Source organism: Typopeltis vanoorti, chromosome 12, assembly GCF_054136105.1.
Source record: "Typopeltis vanoorti isolate ZY-2024b chromosome 12, IOZ_Tvanoo_1.0, whole genome shotgun sequence".
NCBI lineage: Eukaryota > Metazoa > Arthropoda > Arachnida > Uropygi > Thelyphonidae > Typopeltis > Typopeltis vanoorti.
In genome coordinates this window covers 87,851,837-87,873,655 of record NC_143560.1, presented here as the reverse complement: position 1 = coordinate 87,873,655, position 21,819 = coordinate 87,851,837, and the positions used below count along the sequence as shown (strand labels likewise).

At 34.1% G+C, this 21,819-nt stretch overlaps 1 protein-coding gene across 3 annotated transcripts in view; it reads right to left on the bottom strand.

The window, feature by feature from the left end:
- LOC150100974 (ATP-dependent 6-phosphofructokinase-like) overlaps positions 1–21,819 on the bottom strand; it is a 308,202-nt gene that overhangs the window by 18,607 nt on the left and 267,776 nt on the right. The window contains exons 18-19 of one of the 3 annotated variants that reach the window (XM_090401415.1): positions 19,751–19,956; positions 9,939–10,032 (exon numbers count right to left, since the gene is read on the bottom strand). In XM_090401415.1, the coding sequence (XP_090257541.1) occupies positions 10,023–10,032; positions 19,751–19,956 (216 nt within the window). In that variant the 3' untranslated portion in view covers positions 9,939–10,022. Of the gene's footprint in view, positions 1–9,938; positions 10,033–10,604; positions 10,875–19,750; positions 19,957–21,819 lie in introns of those variants that run through there. The other 2 variants (XM_090401414.1, XM_090401413.1) reach the window with 2 other exon arrangements.

Below are 21,819 nucleotides of genomic sequence, written 5' to 3'. Positions count from 1 at the left end.
TTTTGTACCATATGCACAAATCACAGCTTTATCAACTGTGCACCTGGGCCCATCACATATTTGCAAGGCCTAGAACAGACAAATTAAGAATAGCTACCTAAGATGCTTCATAGAAAACCTTCCCTTTTATGAGACTATTAATCATTAGTATAAGAAAATGATACATTGTATTAGTGGATCTCGGTATTGTGTAAATAGTTCCCACATTTTAATCTGTGAAACATTACAAAAATTAGATCATTCACACTACAAACCTAAAAGATTATTTCTTGAGAAAATAAAAAAAATTAAGATTAAAAGCATAAACACTAACTGATAACATACGTTAACTGCAATGCATCAACATAAAATGCGACTCATTGTATATATCTGAGCAAACATACTGTAATTTGTACTGCATAAGTCATTGAAAATAAAGTTAACAAATGTTACTTAACAATTATTAGCATTATTAGATGCAGAGAAATGAAAATGATGATTTAAGAGTATCATATGCACAAACACTGCATTATTTCATGTTCCACAAGGATGATTTGTAAGGAGTGGGGAGGACTATTTGCTTCTGTTAACACTGCCATAATGCATAAATTGAAAGGGGGGAATTCTGCAAAATGTTAAGTATAGGCTCTTCTTTCTCTTCTCTCTGTGGAATGCATGTGTGTATACAACACACACACACACACCTGTGTGGATATTTTCTCCAGAGGTTTATTTCATATTAAAAAACTGTTCCTTTAATTCCCTAACTGCACACAGATGTAAGCAGTACAAGCACTGGGAATATCACTGCATCCTAGCTATTATTACTGTGTGAACATTATGCAAGTTCTGTAGTAATTTTTCTGAGTTCTAGGTAGTTAAAAAAAACCTAAGTTTTCTTTTGAGAGGGGAAAAAATACTCTTAAAACCTACTTACCTACACTGGTCTTTCTTCTTTAAACGCTAGCATCATGGATCATCACCACAAGGCTATGCAGCCACCATATTAAAGTGAAAATCAGAATACAAGATTAAGTAATCCTAGAGAATTAACTTGCAATCCCAAAATGATCAATACTAAAGATACTCTCCAAAATCATTTAACTGATGATTAAATACTGTTAATGAGTATTTGTTTATTAGGATTAAAGAAAGAGAAATTTCTTGATATTGAGTATCAGTCTTTTCCATTCAACAAGGCATTACATTTAGTATTTAGGAAACTCAAATTCTACTAAAAGCTCTTAAACTTCAGATACTGTGCAGATTTGCTGAAAAGACTAGTAATGTATCTCATAAACAGGAATTAATCTACAAATATTTTCTACTACTTCCCTTCATGATGTTTTTTATCATTTCTATACATGGGAAGGTTCAAAACATATGATATGTTAGTATGTGGGGGCATTTAAGCTACAAATACCTTTTTTTATTTTTAATATCTAATCCATACATGAAAGGTCACTATAGCAGATTAGTGCTGTGTGTGTGTGGGAAAGAGAATAAGAAGAATGAAGAAATCTGTTCACATTTTTTTTGAACAGCTGAAAGTTATATTTTTTGGGGAAGGTGAAGTGGAGAAAGTTGTTCCAAAGAGCAGAAGTAGATAGAGTGAAAGAGGAGACAGTGAAGTTGGTTTGGTGAGCTTCAAGACAGACTGTAAAAAAGGGTATTGGTTAGCACTCTGGTTCTAATGATTTTGGAAGTAAGTGGAGGAATAATAATGCCCAATTCAGCAGAGCACTGTCAATGAAAGTATCTGGAAAAGAGCATAAGGCAGAAACTGAATGCCTATGAGAGGGGGGGGATCAATAATTAACCAGATTGCTCGTGTAGATTTAGGTCAGGGCTAATTGAATTATGGTCAAAGCATCTAAGGCTAATGAATCCAGTGTCTTTGTTATGTATGTTCTTCATGCCAGAGGTTAGTTTTCCTGTTTTGCAAAATTAAAAAAAAAAAAAATTGAGTTTTAGAGAAAGGCCCTGCTGCCTTCATGAGACTGGCTAGATGGGATTCAAACCTAGGCCTTTTCAAAAGTTAACAAATTATATCTTCTGAAGGGCATTATCAGCACTGATTTATTTACAGGGACTCAAAAATCATTAAATGATAAACTAATTGTAATGATTAGAAAATGCACTAATTTTATTATAAAAAAAAATGACAAATAGAATTTTACAGTTAAGATTTTTTTTATATATATATAACTTGGAAACTCTGCTCTGACCAAACATTGAACTTTTTTCCAAATCACCCTCCCCCCCTCCAGAATCAAAGTAATGGATCATACCTCAGGTGATGACAATCATCTCTACTACCTCAAAATATTCACATATTTTAAACACAACCAGCTTAAATGCTAAAAAATGCAGTAGAACAATCATATTTTCAAATATAATGTATAATGCAATACACTTTGCAATACTACATGAGTCAACAGTTTTTTTTTTAATCTCTTAGCTTGATTATAGAACAATTCAGTGATTTCATCATATCACTAAAACAGATGACAGGCATTTATTGGGATATCTTAAAAAAAAATAGGTTTTTTTTTTTTTTTCAACTATGAGAAATCAAGTTTTTCTTGCTAACCAATGCTTAACAGCAATAGGTAGGGCTAGCATTATATCCTTCACTAGCTATCAAATTAAAGCAATTATTATTCTTAATAGACCTCCAGAGTCAACAGACCCAGTATCAGAAGTCTTGCTCAACTCGCACATTATCTGTTACACTGTACCTTAGTCATTCACAAACTTCACATTAACAACACACTAATGCTGCCCCTTTTACTTTCCATGTAAAATATCTACTCCTCAGTCCCTTGATCATCATACTCTTAATACAGCATTCAGGATTGAACTGTTATTCTGCTCCTCTCTCTCTGCTTTATATAAAACTGCTTCTGTATTAATTACTAAAACCTCATCATTATCATATCACTTCTTGTTTGCTTATTCCAGTATATTGTCTTTGTTACTTGTTCCCTGATTCTCTCCAGAGTTTTTATCTCTGTTTAAACTAGGTGATCAAATTTTTGCATAGTAATCTGTGTGTGGCTTAATGGAGACTTTGAACAGCCACCACCTTTTCTCTACCTTTCCTTCTCATCACAGCAGCAATGCATTGTGTAATCTTTGCAACTCTGTCCTTTAAATTTCAAAATTCATGTGATTATATCCTAAATTGCATTTATCTCCTGGAACACAGCTCCACCACAGTACATACATCAACTTACACTTCTGCACTACAAAAGCACAGAAGTGTGAGGTGATGTGTATATGTGACTATTTTGGCACCACAAAAGTGCCAAACCTTATACTTATTAATATTAAAATGAAAACCCACTCATCTTTAAGCTAGAGGTCTAAAATCTTGAAAGAACTTCATATCTGCATCATTACTTATGACCCTCCCAAATTTTACATCATCAACAAACAACTGAATATCTCCTGTCAGTTCACAAGAAATAGCATTGGAAAAAAAAAAAAAAAAGCTAAATAGTAGTGACAGAGAAAAACCTGTGGTATGCCATTGGTAACCTTCCATTTCTCAGACATTAGCACCCCCCCCACCACATGTGCAGCTTGCCTGTATTTATATTTATTTTATATAACCGATCTTCTATCCATTTCACTTAATTATTCCTCTCTCGCAACTTATGCATCAATTTGTCATGGGGCAATCAGTCATGTAATAGACTGTAAGTGACTGTAATAGAGAATATGTTTATTAACCCAATCCTTAATTCCATTCTTAACAAATGATTCCTGCAGCTCAACCTCGACTGCATAAAGAATGATCTTTGGAAACTTCTGCCTTAGCACTACTCTTGTGCAGTGGCACTATTTTGCCTTTCTTACTGCAACCTTAACCATGTAGATCATAGATCATGTATTGTTATGTAGAGTGGCCTCCCACAATTAGTTTCAAACCTCTCCCATCTTTTCCCACAGCCCCTCCTTAACTTCTGTTTCTCCTCTTATATTCCAGACTTATAAGATCCTGTTAGATATTCTATTTCTCTTGTGTACCAATTAGCCTGAAAGCTATCACATGTACTGCCATCTTTTGTCACAAACCCTTAGAAGGCATAATGAGAGGAATTTAGAGTATCCCCACCCCCACCGTTTGTCCTTACTGTCTTCCCAAAAATTTCTATATTCCTCCATTCCATTCCTATCTATATACTATTCTCAGTTAATCAAGTTTCATGTATGCCATCAATGCAAAACTCATCCTTATCCAATATTCCTTCCATTAGTATATGAAACATTAGCCCATTTAAAGACCATAAGTCATGCTTGTGTTATTAATCTCTTATTCTGTTTAATCAAACTGCAGTGATAAATTTTATATCATCTTGTCAGCCATTAAAACAAATTCAAAACTCATTCCTTTAGCAATTTCTTAGTTTGATTAGGAAAACTATTGGCAATGAGTTCAGTTAAAAAGTATGCTTGAAGATGATTGAGGTATATGTTCTAATTTATGAAATACCTTGCATATAATGCAATTATAGAGAATATTTCCTTATCTTCAGATTACTTTCTTAACTTACAAAGCATAATCAAAAGAAAAATTTATAGTATTAGACTATAAAAAAAGAAATTCCAAAACTAGTATAATGCAATAAAACCAATTTTTCTCCCTCGTCAGTGATAAGTGACCAATACCTCAGATGTCTAAAGAAATATAAAATCACCCAGAAGAATGTTTTCAGCAAACAGTGAAAGTACTAACAAAGCACCACCAAGTCATTTGAGAAAAAAAATTAAAAATGTATGTAATCTCTAAGGGAATTTAGGATATTAAAAATAAACTTAATACTTAGTGAGTTAAGGAATGTTAGATAAAATTATAAAATTCATCTGTTCATGTTCTACAAGTTTTGATTAGTTACATTAAAATTATTTTAATGTTAATTATTGCAAAATTAACACTGAAAAAGTTTTGACAACCACTCTTCTTATTAAAAAAGACCATGCTGAAAAAATTATCTTTTCCCATTACAGCATTTAATAATCAACTTAACTGCTGAATTTCAAATGTTGTATTTCACTGCACTTTAAGCTACTATTTCTTTCAATCTATGAGTTTTAATTGCAAAACAATGGTGGCAGTGCAGTAAAATCACAAGCTAAAATAACAATGCATAGGAAAAGGCCCAGTGTGTGTGTGTGGTGTGTTTGAAGTCAAATTCAGTGATGACAACAGTGTGCACAAAGAATTCACCTTCTAAACTAACTTTCAAGCTTGCTAGAGGAAATTTATGGTGTGTTACAGAAGAAAAGAGCCAAACATCCTTCTGGTTTTGGAGGAAGTGTGGAATGTGTATGGGCAAGCCCAAAAAAAAGTCTATCATGCCTCACATTTGAACTTTGTGTGCAACATGCAAAATGATGAACTGGATGGCCAGCCAGAATGAAGTTTCATTAGTAGTATTCCAAACTGCACTGCTGAGAACAACATTTGCATTAAAGATTCCTTACATGTATCGATAATGTTTTCAGATGAAGGCTCCATCATACTGGAGTGAATCACCATACATGCAAATTTGGAAGTAAGAACACACACACACACACACACAGTTGTCAAGCACCATTAATAACACCCCAAATGATGTGTAGTGTGATTTAATGCATAACCAAATTAGTGATCAATTATTTCTAAAAGATGAAACTGTCTGAAGATGCATGAATTGTTTGTGGCATCACAAGGAGCCCAAAGAGAAGATGTCCACCACATTTGATCTAAGCTGTATAGGAATTTTTAGACTACACTTATCTAGAAGTGGAGGATACTACCCTCTTTGAATTTACACTAAGCACACACTAGACACCTTTATTAGACAGTAGTCCACTACTGTCTAATACCCAAACTGCATGCATCATCAACAATGTGCCACTAGAAATACTGGTATATAAAGAGAAAAACTGGATACCGACCTGATGGTTTATGAATTATCCCTTGGATAGTAAGATGTGGTAATAAACTTGATAAGTAACAGAAAATTCAGCCAAACCATATTATCTTGTATGTCCTGTACTTTGAATAATTAAAAATTTGATATGCATTTTATACAACAAAGAATTAAATTTCAGTTCTTCAAATTTTGATGATGCAAAGAGTAACCTGTGTGGTGGGTAACTATTTAGGTGAAACTTCTATGTTTTCAGCAAACTGATTTACAATGATTCACTCATGAAGTTATTAGTGTTAATTCAAACTGCCTAATTAGATAGAAAACTCATTATGTATATTACATATAGCATAAAACAAACAAAAAACCTTTGTTTTATGAAACAAAAAGCTTCTCATATATTTTAAAAACTGAACTAGAGAAAGAGAATAGATACTTCGATGATATTTTTATTAGTGGGATTGTCAATTACTATTATTGTGGTAATGACTGAAATTCAGAGGGGAATCTAGTCTCAAAAATCAAAACTATCACCAATTAACTAGTCCAATCTGGTTGAGATGTGACATATAGTAGTGTCTGCAGCATTTCACTTTTGTTTCCAACCTCATTTACAATCCCTGCCATTCATATTAGTCCACTTGTGTCAAAAGTCTCATCTCATAAAATCTTTAGCAGCAATTATATTTCAAATTGCTTGAAAACGGTGATGCAATTTATCTGCAATCTTTCCCATACCCCCCCCCCCACAAATTTAGTCTAATTGGACAGAATTTTTAGAGGACATTTGAGAATGTCAGAAACAATTCAAGTTTCCTCAAATTTCATCAAATTAGGTCTTCATATTTTAAATGTGGTCAAAATCAACTGAGCAATGCATCTATAAGAAGTCTCCCCAAATACCTTCCCACATGTGTGTGATATCCCGTGTATGCAAATACATACGCAATTCTTTAATTGGGCTGAAATTTTCTGGGAGAATGAACAATGTAAGCGACAAGTATATTCCAAACTTAATCCAAATGGGTTGAACAATGAAGATTGTTACAGTGTCTTATTCAAATTTGGTGAACTGTTCCTGTTGAATAAAATTAACAGATCTATAGTTCAACTTACAATCAGAACTGCAGCATGTCAAATTTGGGCCTTGAAACATTCTTGTAATAAAAGTCAACAAATAACTGAAACACTTCATTTAAGAAGTTATTACTGGGACTCTTGATAGCAATCATATAAGTATACAAAATATAAAAAATCCAGCAAAACTATAATGAGTCCTTGGAGCTGTCCCATAATAATATAACAACAACATAATAATATAACAGGTTAAGAAAGAAGGGACATTTGATCTAGTTTTCCTTTTTTATAAAGTGGCATTTTTTTGTTAATTATAAGCTAGCATCACATATAAGAAATACTTAACATGTGCCTCAATAGCACAGTCAGAGGAATGAACAATATGTATGTGTCGTTTGATTGCAAAAAAACCTCAAATCTCACTACACTGGGAGTATCCTTTATAATGACTTTGGTCAAATAGAAGTCTAAAGTAAGTTAGCTGGTCTTGGTGTTAGTCAGTTCTTCCCTTCCAGAAACTTGAATTTTTCATCCCACAGATTAATCTGGGAACACATGCAATTAACAGACATAAATGCATTTAATAGGTGGGGTTGGGGTGAAGTGACCTCCCATGATTAGACTAGAATTCCATGAAGGTGACAAAGCAGATCTATTAATTACAGACCATACCTTAAAAAAGAAAAAAAGTATTGTAAAAATTTGCATAAGTTGTACCCCCTCATGTAATCAATTAGATTTTGTAGGTTTCAATCAAACATAACTGTGCATATGAGATATACAGTATACCATATATCCAAAAGTTGGTTGATGTAGAGCCTCTGCTACTAATGGCTCAGTTAAGTAAGTTTGAGTGCGGTTAGTAGTTGGAAGGGGACCAATCGTTCGATGCTGTTGGCACACTCTCCCTCGATGAGTCTTTGGACTCCCTGGAGGTGTCAAATAATAATAATAATAATAATACCATGCAAATTTTATTTTTGTATCTGATGTACAGTGCTCCAATTTAGTCATATGAGTTATACAGGAATGAGAAGCAGATGGAGAGGATTCAGAAGTACATAACTAAGATACTAAGAAATCTGCAGAATGTTTATCATGAGAACAAATTTAAAGTTTGTGGGTTGCAGCATTCAGAAAGGATGTGATAGAAATATATACTAAAGAGATTTTTCTAGGACAGATACCAAATAAATTTTTCAATATGTGACAGGAGGGGAGAAAAACAGAGTTAATCCTTGCATATTAATGATGAGTATGGTTAGCAAGGATGTAAGATGTTTTTTTAGAGAGTGAATGAGCTGAAGAGGTGACCTCAGAGGGAGTTGTGAGTGCTATACTGATGAATGAATTTAAGGTTTGGTATGACAGGAATTGTCCTTGGACTGAAAATTCTTAAATGAATAATAATAATACAGTAATAATAAACTCCTCAAAGTCTGTTAAGTCACATCACCCTAACTCTCTGGGCAATAATTTCCAATCATTCATCACTTTCTATTTCCAATATTCCTCCACTTTGCCACACCTTTGAAGTTTCCAGGTACGGATTCTCTATTCTTATTTCTTCTATACTTTTTTCCTAATATTTGGTAAGTTCCTTTCAAAAATGTCTTAATCTAATTAGTTGAAGCTTATGTCAATTTTTTCAGAAAGAAAAATCTTAATCTTATTACTATTATTATGGGACACCTTCAAGGAATCCAAGGATTCATTATAGTAGGGCCCTCTATTTCACCTTGCACATCTTACTGTGTCTCCTACTTAATCCTCAAATTACAGCACTACCACCATCAACACACAATGCCATCTACTGTCCACCACCACCAACAGTCTTTTTTGTCTGTAAATTGTGTTCTCATGGTTGATTTGCCTGTGTGCAGTATGAAAAACCCAAGTTCATGTGAGAAAAAATCCTACTACCTCTGTATGAGATCAGCTAACTCAACTTCAATTGAAAAAAACCTATATAAAGTTTGACTCATCACAATGAGAATCAAACTCGTGTCTTTTCCAATCAAAGGGTGCAATGCCCTATTTTCCAATTGCATTACAGAGATGCTTATCATATTAATGTTATCAGAATGCTAAAGAATAACATATGAATATTATTGTTGATCAATTCAAAACATTTAAGCATCACTTGCTCTACTTGAGTGGGGTAATTTTGGGAAATTTTGCTAAGTTAAATTAGTTCTGTAAATAATAATTTTGTGGAAGTTAATGAAACAAACTTAATATTTCTAACTGACAAATATATATCACTGTCAAAGAAATTATTCTCATAAAATAACATGCTAAAAAAACTAAAATTTTTAGTTTTTCAAGACAAATATTTTGTAATAATTTTTAAATATATTTTCACTACCTCCATAACAAACTTACAACTAATAAATACAGTAAAATATCTGCTTTAAAATGATACAAGCTAAAAATATTTAAAGCAGTAGTGGAATGTAAATATGTTTCCAAATTATATGGCACCCTCACTGCTAAATCTCAAAAGCAATCTTTTTTGATCAGAAAAAGTATTTGTATTGAAAATTACATTCATTATGCATTTAGAGCAATACTAAATTAGCATATTAATAAAAAAATACTTAAATTCACATTACTGTTTTAATGTACACGGTATGAGTACATTTTGCTTATATATTTCTTATAACACTTATTCTTCAGCAAAATACTTTTCATTCTTGAAATAAAAATAAATCAGAATTACAATGTAAGAATTCCATATAAGCATTTTTTAAATATATATATAATTAGCAGCGAAAAGCTGCAAAACGTATGTGCTTCTTTCTAGTATTTTTGAAACTTTTTGTTTTATGAATCTAACTAAAAATACACACATCTTTTAATTCCATGCACTCTGATATAAAAACACACTATAAAAACAACATTAAGCTGAAGTTTATAGTATGTTTTTTTTTTTTTTTAATTAACTCTGGTTACACCACCTCATAATTAGATCTTGCAAAGTATTGAAGGATTAAAGAAAGTTATTCAAATCAGTTATTGAGTTCAGTCACATAAAACTTATTATAGTACCCTACAAGAAAAAAAAAGAACAAAGTTAACAAAATAAACATTTCATTAGACTAAAAAAAATGATAAAGATTTACACCTGACTAATAAGAAAAACATTATTGGTCATGTTAATTTAGACTGAATTCTTATTTTAATTAAGAAAATAATCTTTGTTGGACCAAAAAAAAAAAAAGTTCATGATGCAAGAAAATTATGTACAATTGTAATAATAATACATTTATTAAATATATGCATATTAATTAACAGAAAAATCATCCACTAGTATCCGAAACAAACTGAATGTTGATATGTGGCAATCATTCGTAACCAGACTTGCACAACTAAAACCCATTCAGTTAGTAAACAATTATACTACAAACTGTTAGATATAAAGAGTAGTATTTATTATTTATTTTTAATGAAACCATAAAGCTTCCTGAAATTTAAACTCAAACAGCACTTTGTTCTCAACTCCAAGCTTCATAGTCGTTCATTTCCTTTCACAAACCTAAATTATATTCTGCAAAATGGAGAAATAAATTTTCTGGCATACACAGAACTTTAACACATTTACAGGCCCAGTTTGCTGCAAATCAAACCAATTCCCACTTTAATATTTACAATAACTGCAAACATCACCATTGCAGAAAAATGGCACATCAAATTAGGATAGCAATAGAGGGATTTTTTTCAAAATGTCAGGAAGATAGGAGGAGAGGGTATGGTAAGAGGTAAAGATGCAGTTAGTCACCATCCACTTGTGCAAGAACACTAGCTTCAGTCTCATAACTAGAATCATGCTTGGCAAGGATGCGGAGAAGAGGGCGCAAATTCATCCACCACTGTTTTCTGGGAATGCGATGTCTGGAAATAAGCAGTATGTAATGGTTCAATAATATTTTTAGAAGCATATATAACATTAATTATCAGAGGTTTTCTGCACCATTTCATGAAAAATTTTGCTGAATATTTCATACCTGATCTTGTGTATACTTAATGTTTTCTGGAATTTATTTTATTTTCAGTAACTTGAAAAAAAGAAGAGATGTGAAGGATCCAAAGGATTCTCACATTCATCTAAAACATTAGAAACAGCTCAGTAGTTAATAAGAATTACTGTTGCATTTTTAAAGCAGGAATATGTTAATAAAAAAAAGGCTGTATAATATTTTATCATTAAAAGACATGTATATTACTATAATAATAAATCAATTTTTGTTTTCAATTTGTAAAATTCATATAAAAAAGACTGTACCAAGTGATGTGGTTACCACTGCTGTTGAATTGAAAGTATGGGGGGAGGGGGACAATTCATTCTTAGGTGGAATAATAAATGAAAATTTTGAAATAAAAGTTAAACACTTCAGATGCCAAGATCTATTAAATATCTAAGGGTAGCCTTTATCAGATTCTTTAGTGAGAATTTTTGGTACAAATTGTGGTAGAAAAAAATATCATTTTGGAGAATAACATGTTTAGCAGAATGGGCTTGCAATTAGTCCATATTACAGTTATTAGGTATGAACTCATAACTGTGCAGTTTATGGAGAGTACAGTAAAACAGTGATTTCTGAATTTATTGATTACTAGATGTTTCTATTGCAAGTAAAGAACAAATGATGTTTTTACTGCAGATCAAATACAGTTAATGCATTCAAGCGTTTGTGCTGCAAGTGAGCTGTCACCTATGTTAATGACTGAAAAATTCCTAATACTGCCACATTCTTGAAGAAATCCAGTGATCTCTAACAGAACCAATACAGAAAAATCAGCTAGCGGGTGATTGGAACACCAACTTAGACATCAACCCTACATTCATTGTTATTGCTCTCGACATACCAGCTAATGGCTCAAAGGAAGACCAAACATATGCCATTTACCAATAACTCGGCTCACCTTCATTTAATAGGCTATCTCCATGAGTTGTTGTTATATGCATATTTCTGTATATATTTCCCTATTAATGCATGAATAAACAATGATGATTTAGAAATTATATATTTAATTTAATCCTTTATCCAAGTGTAAGCAAACAAAATTTGCATCTGAACTATCTTCAGGACTGGGATAACTCATGGCAACTCTCATCACTTTCCTTAGTATCCCATAATGCAAAGCACATCTCCTCGCAGACATGTATAATGCTATGCATTATGGGAAGGGTCACTACGATCAGTTTCAATCTTTTTTGAGGTCTCTTCAGTGGGAGCCAGACCCAGAGGTGATATACCAAGGCTGATGCAATGCAGAACTCATATTTCCATATGCCAGTTGCCAAAAGGCATCACACCTTATTATTAAATTACTATGAAACTTCCAATGATGATTTAGGTATAATTAATTTAACTATTAAATTATTAGGCCAATATTTCATTTTGGTTACTAATACATCTTCATGTGCACAAAGATATATCCTAAGAGCATGCATGCAGGCAGCATAAAAAGGCAAGATCCCACCAGTGTGCTTGTGTACACATGCTTGTATATCTTTGTACCCATTAAGATATCTTAGCAATTCAAGTGAATTATTATATTTGGTGATTAAAGTGATGAGAGTTGCCATGAGTTGTCCCAGTCCTGAAGATAGTTGATTATTACTTATGTTCTTGTTTAGAAGAGGAAATGGATTAGCAAGCTGGCTGTACTTAGAGATGAGTATTTTAGCATTACTTGATAAGTTTATTGCTTGTCTCTACTTATGAATTTTAGATTTAGAAAGAATTTTGTAGTTTATCTTAAGCTGTTAATTTCAAAGTTTGTTTTCTTCTTTCCAATATTAATGTTTACTTCTAATTCTTATTCATTTGATATGAATGAATAATTTCAGTATGAATGGTAACTAGAAATAGAAATTCATACTGTAAAGACATTCAAATTGGTGCCTGTAAGTTGTCATAAGTCAGTGGTGCATATAACTCGCAAATCAAGTTTTCATGTTGCATTTTTTCGAGTATACTGTATATCCATTGTAAAAAATGCTTTATGTATGCACACTAAAATGCAATGATCAAATGGGAGCAACACAAAAAGAAAATGCAGGCAATGAAAGTGCAATGGAGAACTTAGATGGTGCATATGAAAAAATGAGTATGTAGAGGATAAAACTGACCAAGCAAGGAAAATATTAGCAGATGAGATGGTTAATATGGAAAAGGTCAGTGGATGATGGAGTGGCCTCATATGGAGATTTGATTATCACTGACAATGAATATAATGGTGCATAAGATGCATCTTTTTATTATGGTATGATAAGGTAAAGTGAAGCCTTGCATGGAAGAAAGGAAGGAATGGAACATCAGTGTTGTGGTGGTTAAGGGCACAGGTTACAAGTCCCTAACCATTAGGAGGGAGAGAAAAAGCATGATGAAAGAAATTGGAGAACATTTTATGACAGATAAAGGATAATAGTGTAGCTGGGAAAGTGTTTAGCATATTGCATGGATAATAGGTAGCGAGCTGAGGAGAATAGAGATAGTGAAGAGCATGACAGTTGAGGTATAAACTCTTGACTTGGATCAGGGAATGGTTGACAGACAGATATCAAAAAGTGGTATACAGTGGGTGTGAATCTGCCAGATCTAAGGTGACCAGTGGTGTACTTCAGGACCAGTCCTTGGGCCATAATTGTTCAATCTGTACATTAATGACATCAGGCAGGGTCTAACATCAGATCTGCAATTGTTTGCCAATGATGCAAAGATAGGCAGGGCAATCAAGGATGCTACTGATATTCAGCACTTACAAAATGATTTCAATAGGCTGGAAATTTGGGCAAATGAAAATGGATATCAGTTTAATGTTAGTAAGTGTAAAGTTATGCACGTTGGCATGATTAGAGTTCCAACAGCATATTATTAGTGGGGTTATGCTACAAGAAATTAAAGAGGCAAGGGATCTTGGCATATTGGTGGATAGGAATTTAAAGTCGAAGGTCACATGGCAAAAGTTGCAAATACAACTCAGAGGATAATTGCGATACTGAAGAAAACCTTGACATGTAAGGATAAGGAAGTAATTTTGTCTCTTTATAAGGCTTTGATAAGACCATGCCTGGATTTTTGTGCACAGAAGAAACTGTGAAAAGGGTGCAAAGAAGAGTTACAAAGATTATACTGGGATTATGTGATTTAGATTATGATGATGGATTGCAAATATGTGGATTGTAGACTCTGGTTAATAGGAGAAAGGGGATGATATGATAGAAGTCTATAAACTTTTGAATGGGTGTTATAAGATATCATCTGATGAAATTTTTCATTATATGGAAGGTGGGGAGAGAACATGGGAGGAATCAATGGAAGTTAAATTTATTTACAGTCAAGAAAGGAGTGCAGTGGTGAGCTATGAATATTTTAACAAAGGGCTCGGATCGTCAAGCAAAAAAAAAAAAAAAAAAGGCCTAACTTATATTGCGACTTTGTAGAGCTTCTGACAGATATGATAAGTCCTGTAGGATATCAATCATTAATGGTAGATCTTTTAAAAATTCCAAATTGAGAAGTCAGTTTAAAAAGCCCTTATATTTATCGTTCAATGCAAAATGCTTGCATAAAGCTGGGTAATTTCTCCACAAAGCAAGAGCCATTCTTAAACTGCAAGCTGCCCATTGTGGTCCAAACACATGGCCGATCTGTATAATTTCGATACCAAGGTCTTTTGCAATTGTATTTAATTCTCGTTGATTTTTTGGTGATTGATGATAAAAAGCATATAATTTATCTATAAATATTTCAAAATGATTTATTTCTTTAATGTTTTTTTATCAAATCGTCTAATGCTAAGTGTAAACGATGAGGTCAATGCCAAATCACAACGTTGGGAAATTTTTGTAGAACTTTGTTTGCAACACCTGATTTGTTTCCTAACATTACACTAGCTCCATCAGAACAAAATGCAATGAAATTATTTTTTATATAGTTATCAGAAAATTCATATCAATTTAAAGTAGCAATTATAGTAGCATGTATACATTCAACAGTGGTATTTTCTAGTTCTACAAGATTATTAAACAAGAAGAAAAAGGGGCTCGCAAATTTCAGAAAAATTTAACAAAGGACTCATGCGAGCCCCCGCAAGTCCCTTATAGCTCACCACTGATTGCGAGTATGTGGATTGTAGACTCTGGTTAATAGGAGAAAGGGGATGATATGATAGAGGTCTATAAACTTTTGAATGGGTGTTATAGGATATCATCTGATGAAAGTTTTCATTATATGGAAGGTGGGGAGAGAACACGGGAGGAATTAGTGGAAGTTAAATTTATTTACAGTCATGAAAAGGGGCAAGAGCTAGGTTTTTCTTCCAGAGAGCAGTGAGTAAGTGAAATAGTTTGCCTTTAGGGATAGTGAGTGCATCTAGTGTGAATGAATTTAAGGGAAGGTATGATAGCTGGTTTGGGTGATTTATAGCCTCCCTCGATAAGTCCTTGACTCCCTGGAGGTCTCAGATAATAATAATAATAATAATTTTATAGACCAGAAACTAACTTGGTGAACTTCTTCAATACACCCTCATCCTCCATGAAAACCAGGCAACTAAAACTGCACATAGTAGTCCATATGTGGGAGATCAATTTCACTGCCTGGTGTGAGATCATCATTATGCTTTGAAGGTTTGGAGTGACTTGAAAAATGTTCCCTGTTTGATCTGTTTAGGGCAAGATAAAAAAAGCAGATTAAAATACAAAAAAAAAAATAATCAAATAAAATTAATAAAAAATAGAAAAAATCCTTAGCCCCACAGTACCTGTTGGTAAAGTGGGGGGGGGGGGGGGGCTAAGGACAACAGGTTTGCAAATAACTTTTTGTGAGTAACAGTGACATACAAAAAAAATTGTGGCCTGATCAAAGCCTTATACAAGGGAACCATAACCTCTCTTCAGATTCACTGTAAGGCCACATCTGCTCTACTTCTCATAGGTCTTCCCAACTTTGCATCATCAGAAAACAGTTGCACATCTCCAGTTAAGCCAGTTCCAATGTCATTAAAGTGCAAGGTAAACAATAATGGTCCAAAAACAGATCCCCATGGTACACCACTAGTGACCTTCCTCTTTTAGATATAGAGTCCATACACAACCTGCTGATACCTGTTCAACAGCCCATCACTTTATCTACTAGTTGTCATGTGGCAATCAAAAGTCTTAGAAAAATCCAACTATACCACTGCATATACATCTCCTTTATTGAGTGAATTTGTCACCTCGTTATATGTGACGATGAAACATGATCTCCTCCTAACAAACCAATGCTGCTACCTGCGACCATCATAAAGAATATTGCTATTATCATTCCACTTCTGAATCATAGTCCTCACCAACTTCTCTAACACCTTAACAACCCCAGACACACAGACTGGCCTATGATTCCCCCCCTCCTTTGTGAAAGAGGAACAATTTTCCCACCTTCCATTCCTTTGGGACTTGCCCTGTTTCAAGACTCATGTTTTTAAACAGATGTGCCAAAGTTGCCATTAAATCCATTGAGCATTTTCTCAAGACACTTGGCAATATACTGTTAAGGCCTACTGCCTTATTAATATCAAGTTTTAATTCTTCATACGTTTACTGCTCATTCACCATCAGTCCCTCCTCCACCATACCTGTACATTCCAGATTCTGATGTTGTCTTTAAAGATGAAATACACTGATAAACTGATCATTGGATACTTCTACTATGTCCTCCACATTGGTTACCAATCTGCCAGTGTTTCCTTCTACTTGTCATATATTGAAAGAGCTCACTAGGATTTTTCTTAGCTCAATTGGCTAATTTCTTCCAGATTTTCACATTAATCTCTTCATTCATCCATTTTATTTCTGCCTTGTTTAGTCTTTTCACCTTTGGAATGAACTCAGACATTGTTATTGTTAAATAGCTCTTGTTCAATAGCAATGCAGCATCTGTCTCCTTCCCACTCAATTCCTCTTTCTCACACTATAGCTCCAGTTATCTCCTAAACTTATAATCGCCAGCTTTGTATTTCTACATATATCCCTTCTTTATAGATGTTCCATATGACTGGCCACAACTCAGGTGATCACTTCATTATCACTCTCACTAGCCAGGGTAATATTAGACACATCATTCACAATCACATCCCTTGATGATATAACCAGATCTAAAAAGACTCTTAAACCTCATGTGCCCTCTGTTACATGCTACCTAAGATTGGTGTCCCTTAGCAACTTGAGAAATTCATTCTCCTTATTCCCTGATGCTATCTCTTCATTCCAATCAATATTGCCATAACTGAAATTACCCATATTGATCACTCTTCACTTGTTCACTAAGCCAAGTTGCCTATACATTTGTCTCCACTGTCCACATTCCCTGACCTGACCTGATAGACTCATTCTATCGATCTCCACTTCATACCATGCTTCTTCAAAATCACTGCCACTTTTTTTCTCCTCGTATTTCAACCTTGTACAGATATAATTCCCTTATCATCATCATCATCATGAAAGATAATACCCCTCTCTTTCTATTCCTGTCAAGATGTCATTCTCATCCAACTATGTTTCACTTATTCCAACTATTTTCAGACACACAAGCTCAATCAATGCAAGAATTTCATCTCTCTTATTTCTGATACTCCTGGCATTCATAAATAAGCTTAACAATTCATTTCTTTGTCTATGACCAGTCCTGCTCATGCTACCCCTCCAATTGTAACTTCCCCTCACCTACTCCTGTCTGTTCACCTTCTACTCATATATTTTCCCAGACTCAACCACCCATGTATTCCAGGCCATTCTATTCCTATGCTATGCATCCACATACATGCATTCAATACTACTTTTAGAATCCACTCCCCTTACACCATGTCTCCCTGACCAACCCTGTTTAACTTTCATTCCTGTTTTCACATTCTCTTCTCCATTCACAACCACACTGGTCTCACTCTCCTGCTTATTCACATCATCTCTGACTTCCACTGATACTTGTTTGAATCACTCATTACACTTCCTTCCTGCAGCAACCTTTCCAAATGACTCACTCCAAAACCATTCAGATGCAGTCCATTGCTCTTATACAGTTCCATTCATCCCACACATTCACAAACTGCACTACTTTCTATTCACACATTTCTGCTATTATTCTATTCAAGATCTTTGCTCTCCACCACAACTCATCATTGTCATACCTGGACAAACACAAACTACCCTTCCTACCGCATTGTTGTATGTCACTCTCCTCAAATAATCTCCTGATATTCATTCTCACATTTCCCCTATACCCTACCAAATCATTCGTTCCAACCACAACCATTAACTCCTTCAAATGCTTACTTCTTATATACAATGTCTCAATCACCCTGCACATTCTCTCTCTACTGGGAAACATATCTTGTGCACCTTTTCATCCACCATACCTTTTTTTATGATTAAATCTCCATATAATGCTATTCTTAAGCCATTTGCTACTTCATTCTCTCCGCTAGCTTTCATTTTATTCTTTCACACTCTTCTGTTCATGTGCACCATATGTCTAATTTCATTCTATGTACACACCTCATCTTAATCATTTCATACTTCAATTCTTGCATTCCAGCAATCATTCTTGCTACTGCTTCATTGGTCAAACTTTCTTCCATTTACACAGTCATGCCAGCTCTTGCTTTGTCAGTTAGTCACATTTCCACAATTATGTCCAGTTTTCCTTTTTTTAATCACTTCCATATTCACAATCATTCACTCTTCTGGCTATCATTCTTAGTTTTGCATCCATCACTGCCTTTTGCCTTTCATCTAGTATTCTTCACTTCTGGTTCCCAACTTTCATTAAAATATTCACAATCCATTAATATATCACACTTTCTACAGACCCTCACTCTCTTAATTCTCTTTTTTAATCTCTCAACATACACATCTGCCCACACACACATATTATACTCCCCAACAACGAACCATCTTAGAAAACTCTTCCTCACTCAATGCACTTGATTTTCATGGCATGTATCTAGCTGACCTAGTTCGTATCACCCTTTTTTGCCTCATTAACTGTTATTCTGAAAAAGCGCTTCAAACTGAATAACTACTAAACATAAACACACCCAAACCAGATTAAAATTACACTAAAGTCATAATATATTGCAAATAATATTTACACATCTTTTTTTTTTTTTTATCAGCCCATACATCGAATGAGACTGAACTAGTCATCCTCTACTGGCAAAATGTGAGAGGCCATAGCATTATTAGAATGTGAATATTTGTAGCCAATTGGGTAGAAACTTCTGCTTTGCTACTGAAGTGACTAATTACACTGTGTAGAATTTTTTAATGGTAGTATCAAGCAATGTAGTGTTTCACTTTTAACCAATACAACATTGCTGTCGGAAGTTTTTTCACTTGGTTATACTATAAATTAAAGATACCAAGAAATTATATACTTGGTTTAATCCTTTATCCAAGAGTAAGCAAACAAAGTTTGCACCTGAAGCATTTTCAGGACTGGGGCTCATATATAGAAGCTAATGACTTCACATCACTTGCCTTAGTATCCCATAATGCAAATTTATGACATCACTGCTTCTTGGAGGTCTAAAAAAGTGGCACAGGAAAATGACGTTATAGTTTCTGGATTAGGCTTACTTAACTCTTATCCAAGTCAAAAGCATACTGTTAAGTTACATAATTTTTTTGGAGATGAGATAGTATTTTAATATGCATAAAAATAATATGTATCTTTAATGAAAGTATACTTTCAAATGTTGAAATTTTCCAAAATAAATACCTGTTATCAGTATCTTCCCTCAGATTCTCAATGGGTGTGAATACATACTGTCTTTTCTTTAAACCCAATAAGACTGCAGTATTAGGCGATGTGCACTGAATTTTCCCCTCTTTCATGTTTTCTTTTAGTTGTGTAATAAGCCAGTCTGCAGCCTTGGCAGCCATCTTAGTGCCAAAGTTACGATCAAATGGAGAAGGACTACCTCCCTTAAAAAAAAAAAAAATGTGTATATATATATATATATATATATATATATATATATATATATATATATATAGTGGACAAAAAGTATTAGGGAGATAAAAAAAAAACATTATATTAAAAAGTCCAATATTACCTTAATTTATACAACAGTTAACACTTAATTTGTATAACAGTAAAAGAACTGTGCGATACACACATTACACAAATACCATATTCTTAAAATAATTCAGACACCTGGGATTCTTTATTTATTTTTTTTGACCAGTTTGAAGTAGCACAAAGCCGAAAGCCAATTTTTTTCCCCTATCTACTGACTCAATGTGGAACATATTGGCTGCTCTGATATGATGTAGTAGCTTTGGGCCATTAACCCTCGGGAGCTTGCAGCGTAAGTAGCGGCATATCTGAGAGATACATTCATTACTAGTATGTGCTAAAATACAAAAAAACAAAGAAAAAGCACTGCAAATATAATATATGATGATAGAAATTAAGTGGATATTGAATCCAACATTATTCATAGCAGAATATAGAACCTATAAGAGTTTCGTGCTGAATATATAGAAACTAAAAGTTTCGGCAGATGCAAGCATGAGCAACTCGTAGTAAAGGTGGAGTAAGCTCCAGATCACTTTCCTTAGTATTTTCCATAATGTAAAGCACATCTCCTAGAGGAGATGTATGATAAATAAGTCGTTGGCTCTCTTATTTCAGAGATACAGTAATACACGATGGTTTATTTATTTTCAGTTACAATCTTGAAATTATTGAACAAAGAATAAAAAAAAAAAAAACTAAACCATACTATACTGACATCAGAGGTAGCAGTATGTCTCTCAGATACAATTTACTGTCAAATATCACAAACCTTTACATAACATGTGTTAAACCAAACTGACAGCAAAAAACAGTGCGGAATAAACCTCATAACATATGAATGCACAGCTACTCATGACCTCCAAGCTATACACTGAATTGTGTAAGAATATTTATATTAAACATTTTACATGTATCTGTCAGATCAGCTGCGAACCCCCGAGGGTTAATGGGCAGGATGTGCAATATAGTCTCTCCCTGTCTAATTAATCCGGCTTCCCTACAGTGTGGCCTGTTTTCACAAAAGGGACTCTCACAAAACCAGTGAGTATTCCTCCCACTACAAAAAGATACCTTTCTAGTTGGAGGAAATGCAACTAGACACTAGGTGGTATATGTTCTTCATTGACCAGTAAAATACCATCACCCAGCTTATTGGAGGTATGAGGCAGCAAATGCCATGTTTGATCTCCAGAGCAGGGATCCTGGTTTCTTTAAACCCCCTCTTCTCAGTGCAGTGAGAGTGATACCCTTCAAGGCCATGACAAACATGAGACCAATAACCTCCTCCATTTTGAGGGTACATCCATTAAAATGGTGGTGCTGCAGACCAGCTGCCAGTTAGTGCACAGATCTGAACCGGTCAGTAATGAATCAGGGTTTTCTGGTCAAGTAATATGGCACATAATCTGGCTGCTGTATTCTCTGCCAAGTTGTGCCTGGAGAGAAAGTCCAAGTAGTGGTACGTGGTGCCACTCTCCAAGAGTATCTTCTCACACTGCATGTCCCCACTATATCATTCCATCTAATCATGAGCAAATTTATGAAGACTCTTACAATGACAGTGACAATGCACCCAAAGTGAATCTCCTTCAAAACCATCCCATCAAAAAAGTCACATCATAACAAGTCACAACATACAAACCAAGCCAGAAATGCTTCACTAAAAACTTGCTTTCACACTCACTTTACTAACATCCATAGCATTAATCACAAACATAAATGACATTCACCATCATCTGCAGTCTTACAAACCAGACATCTTATTC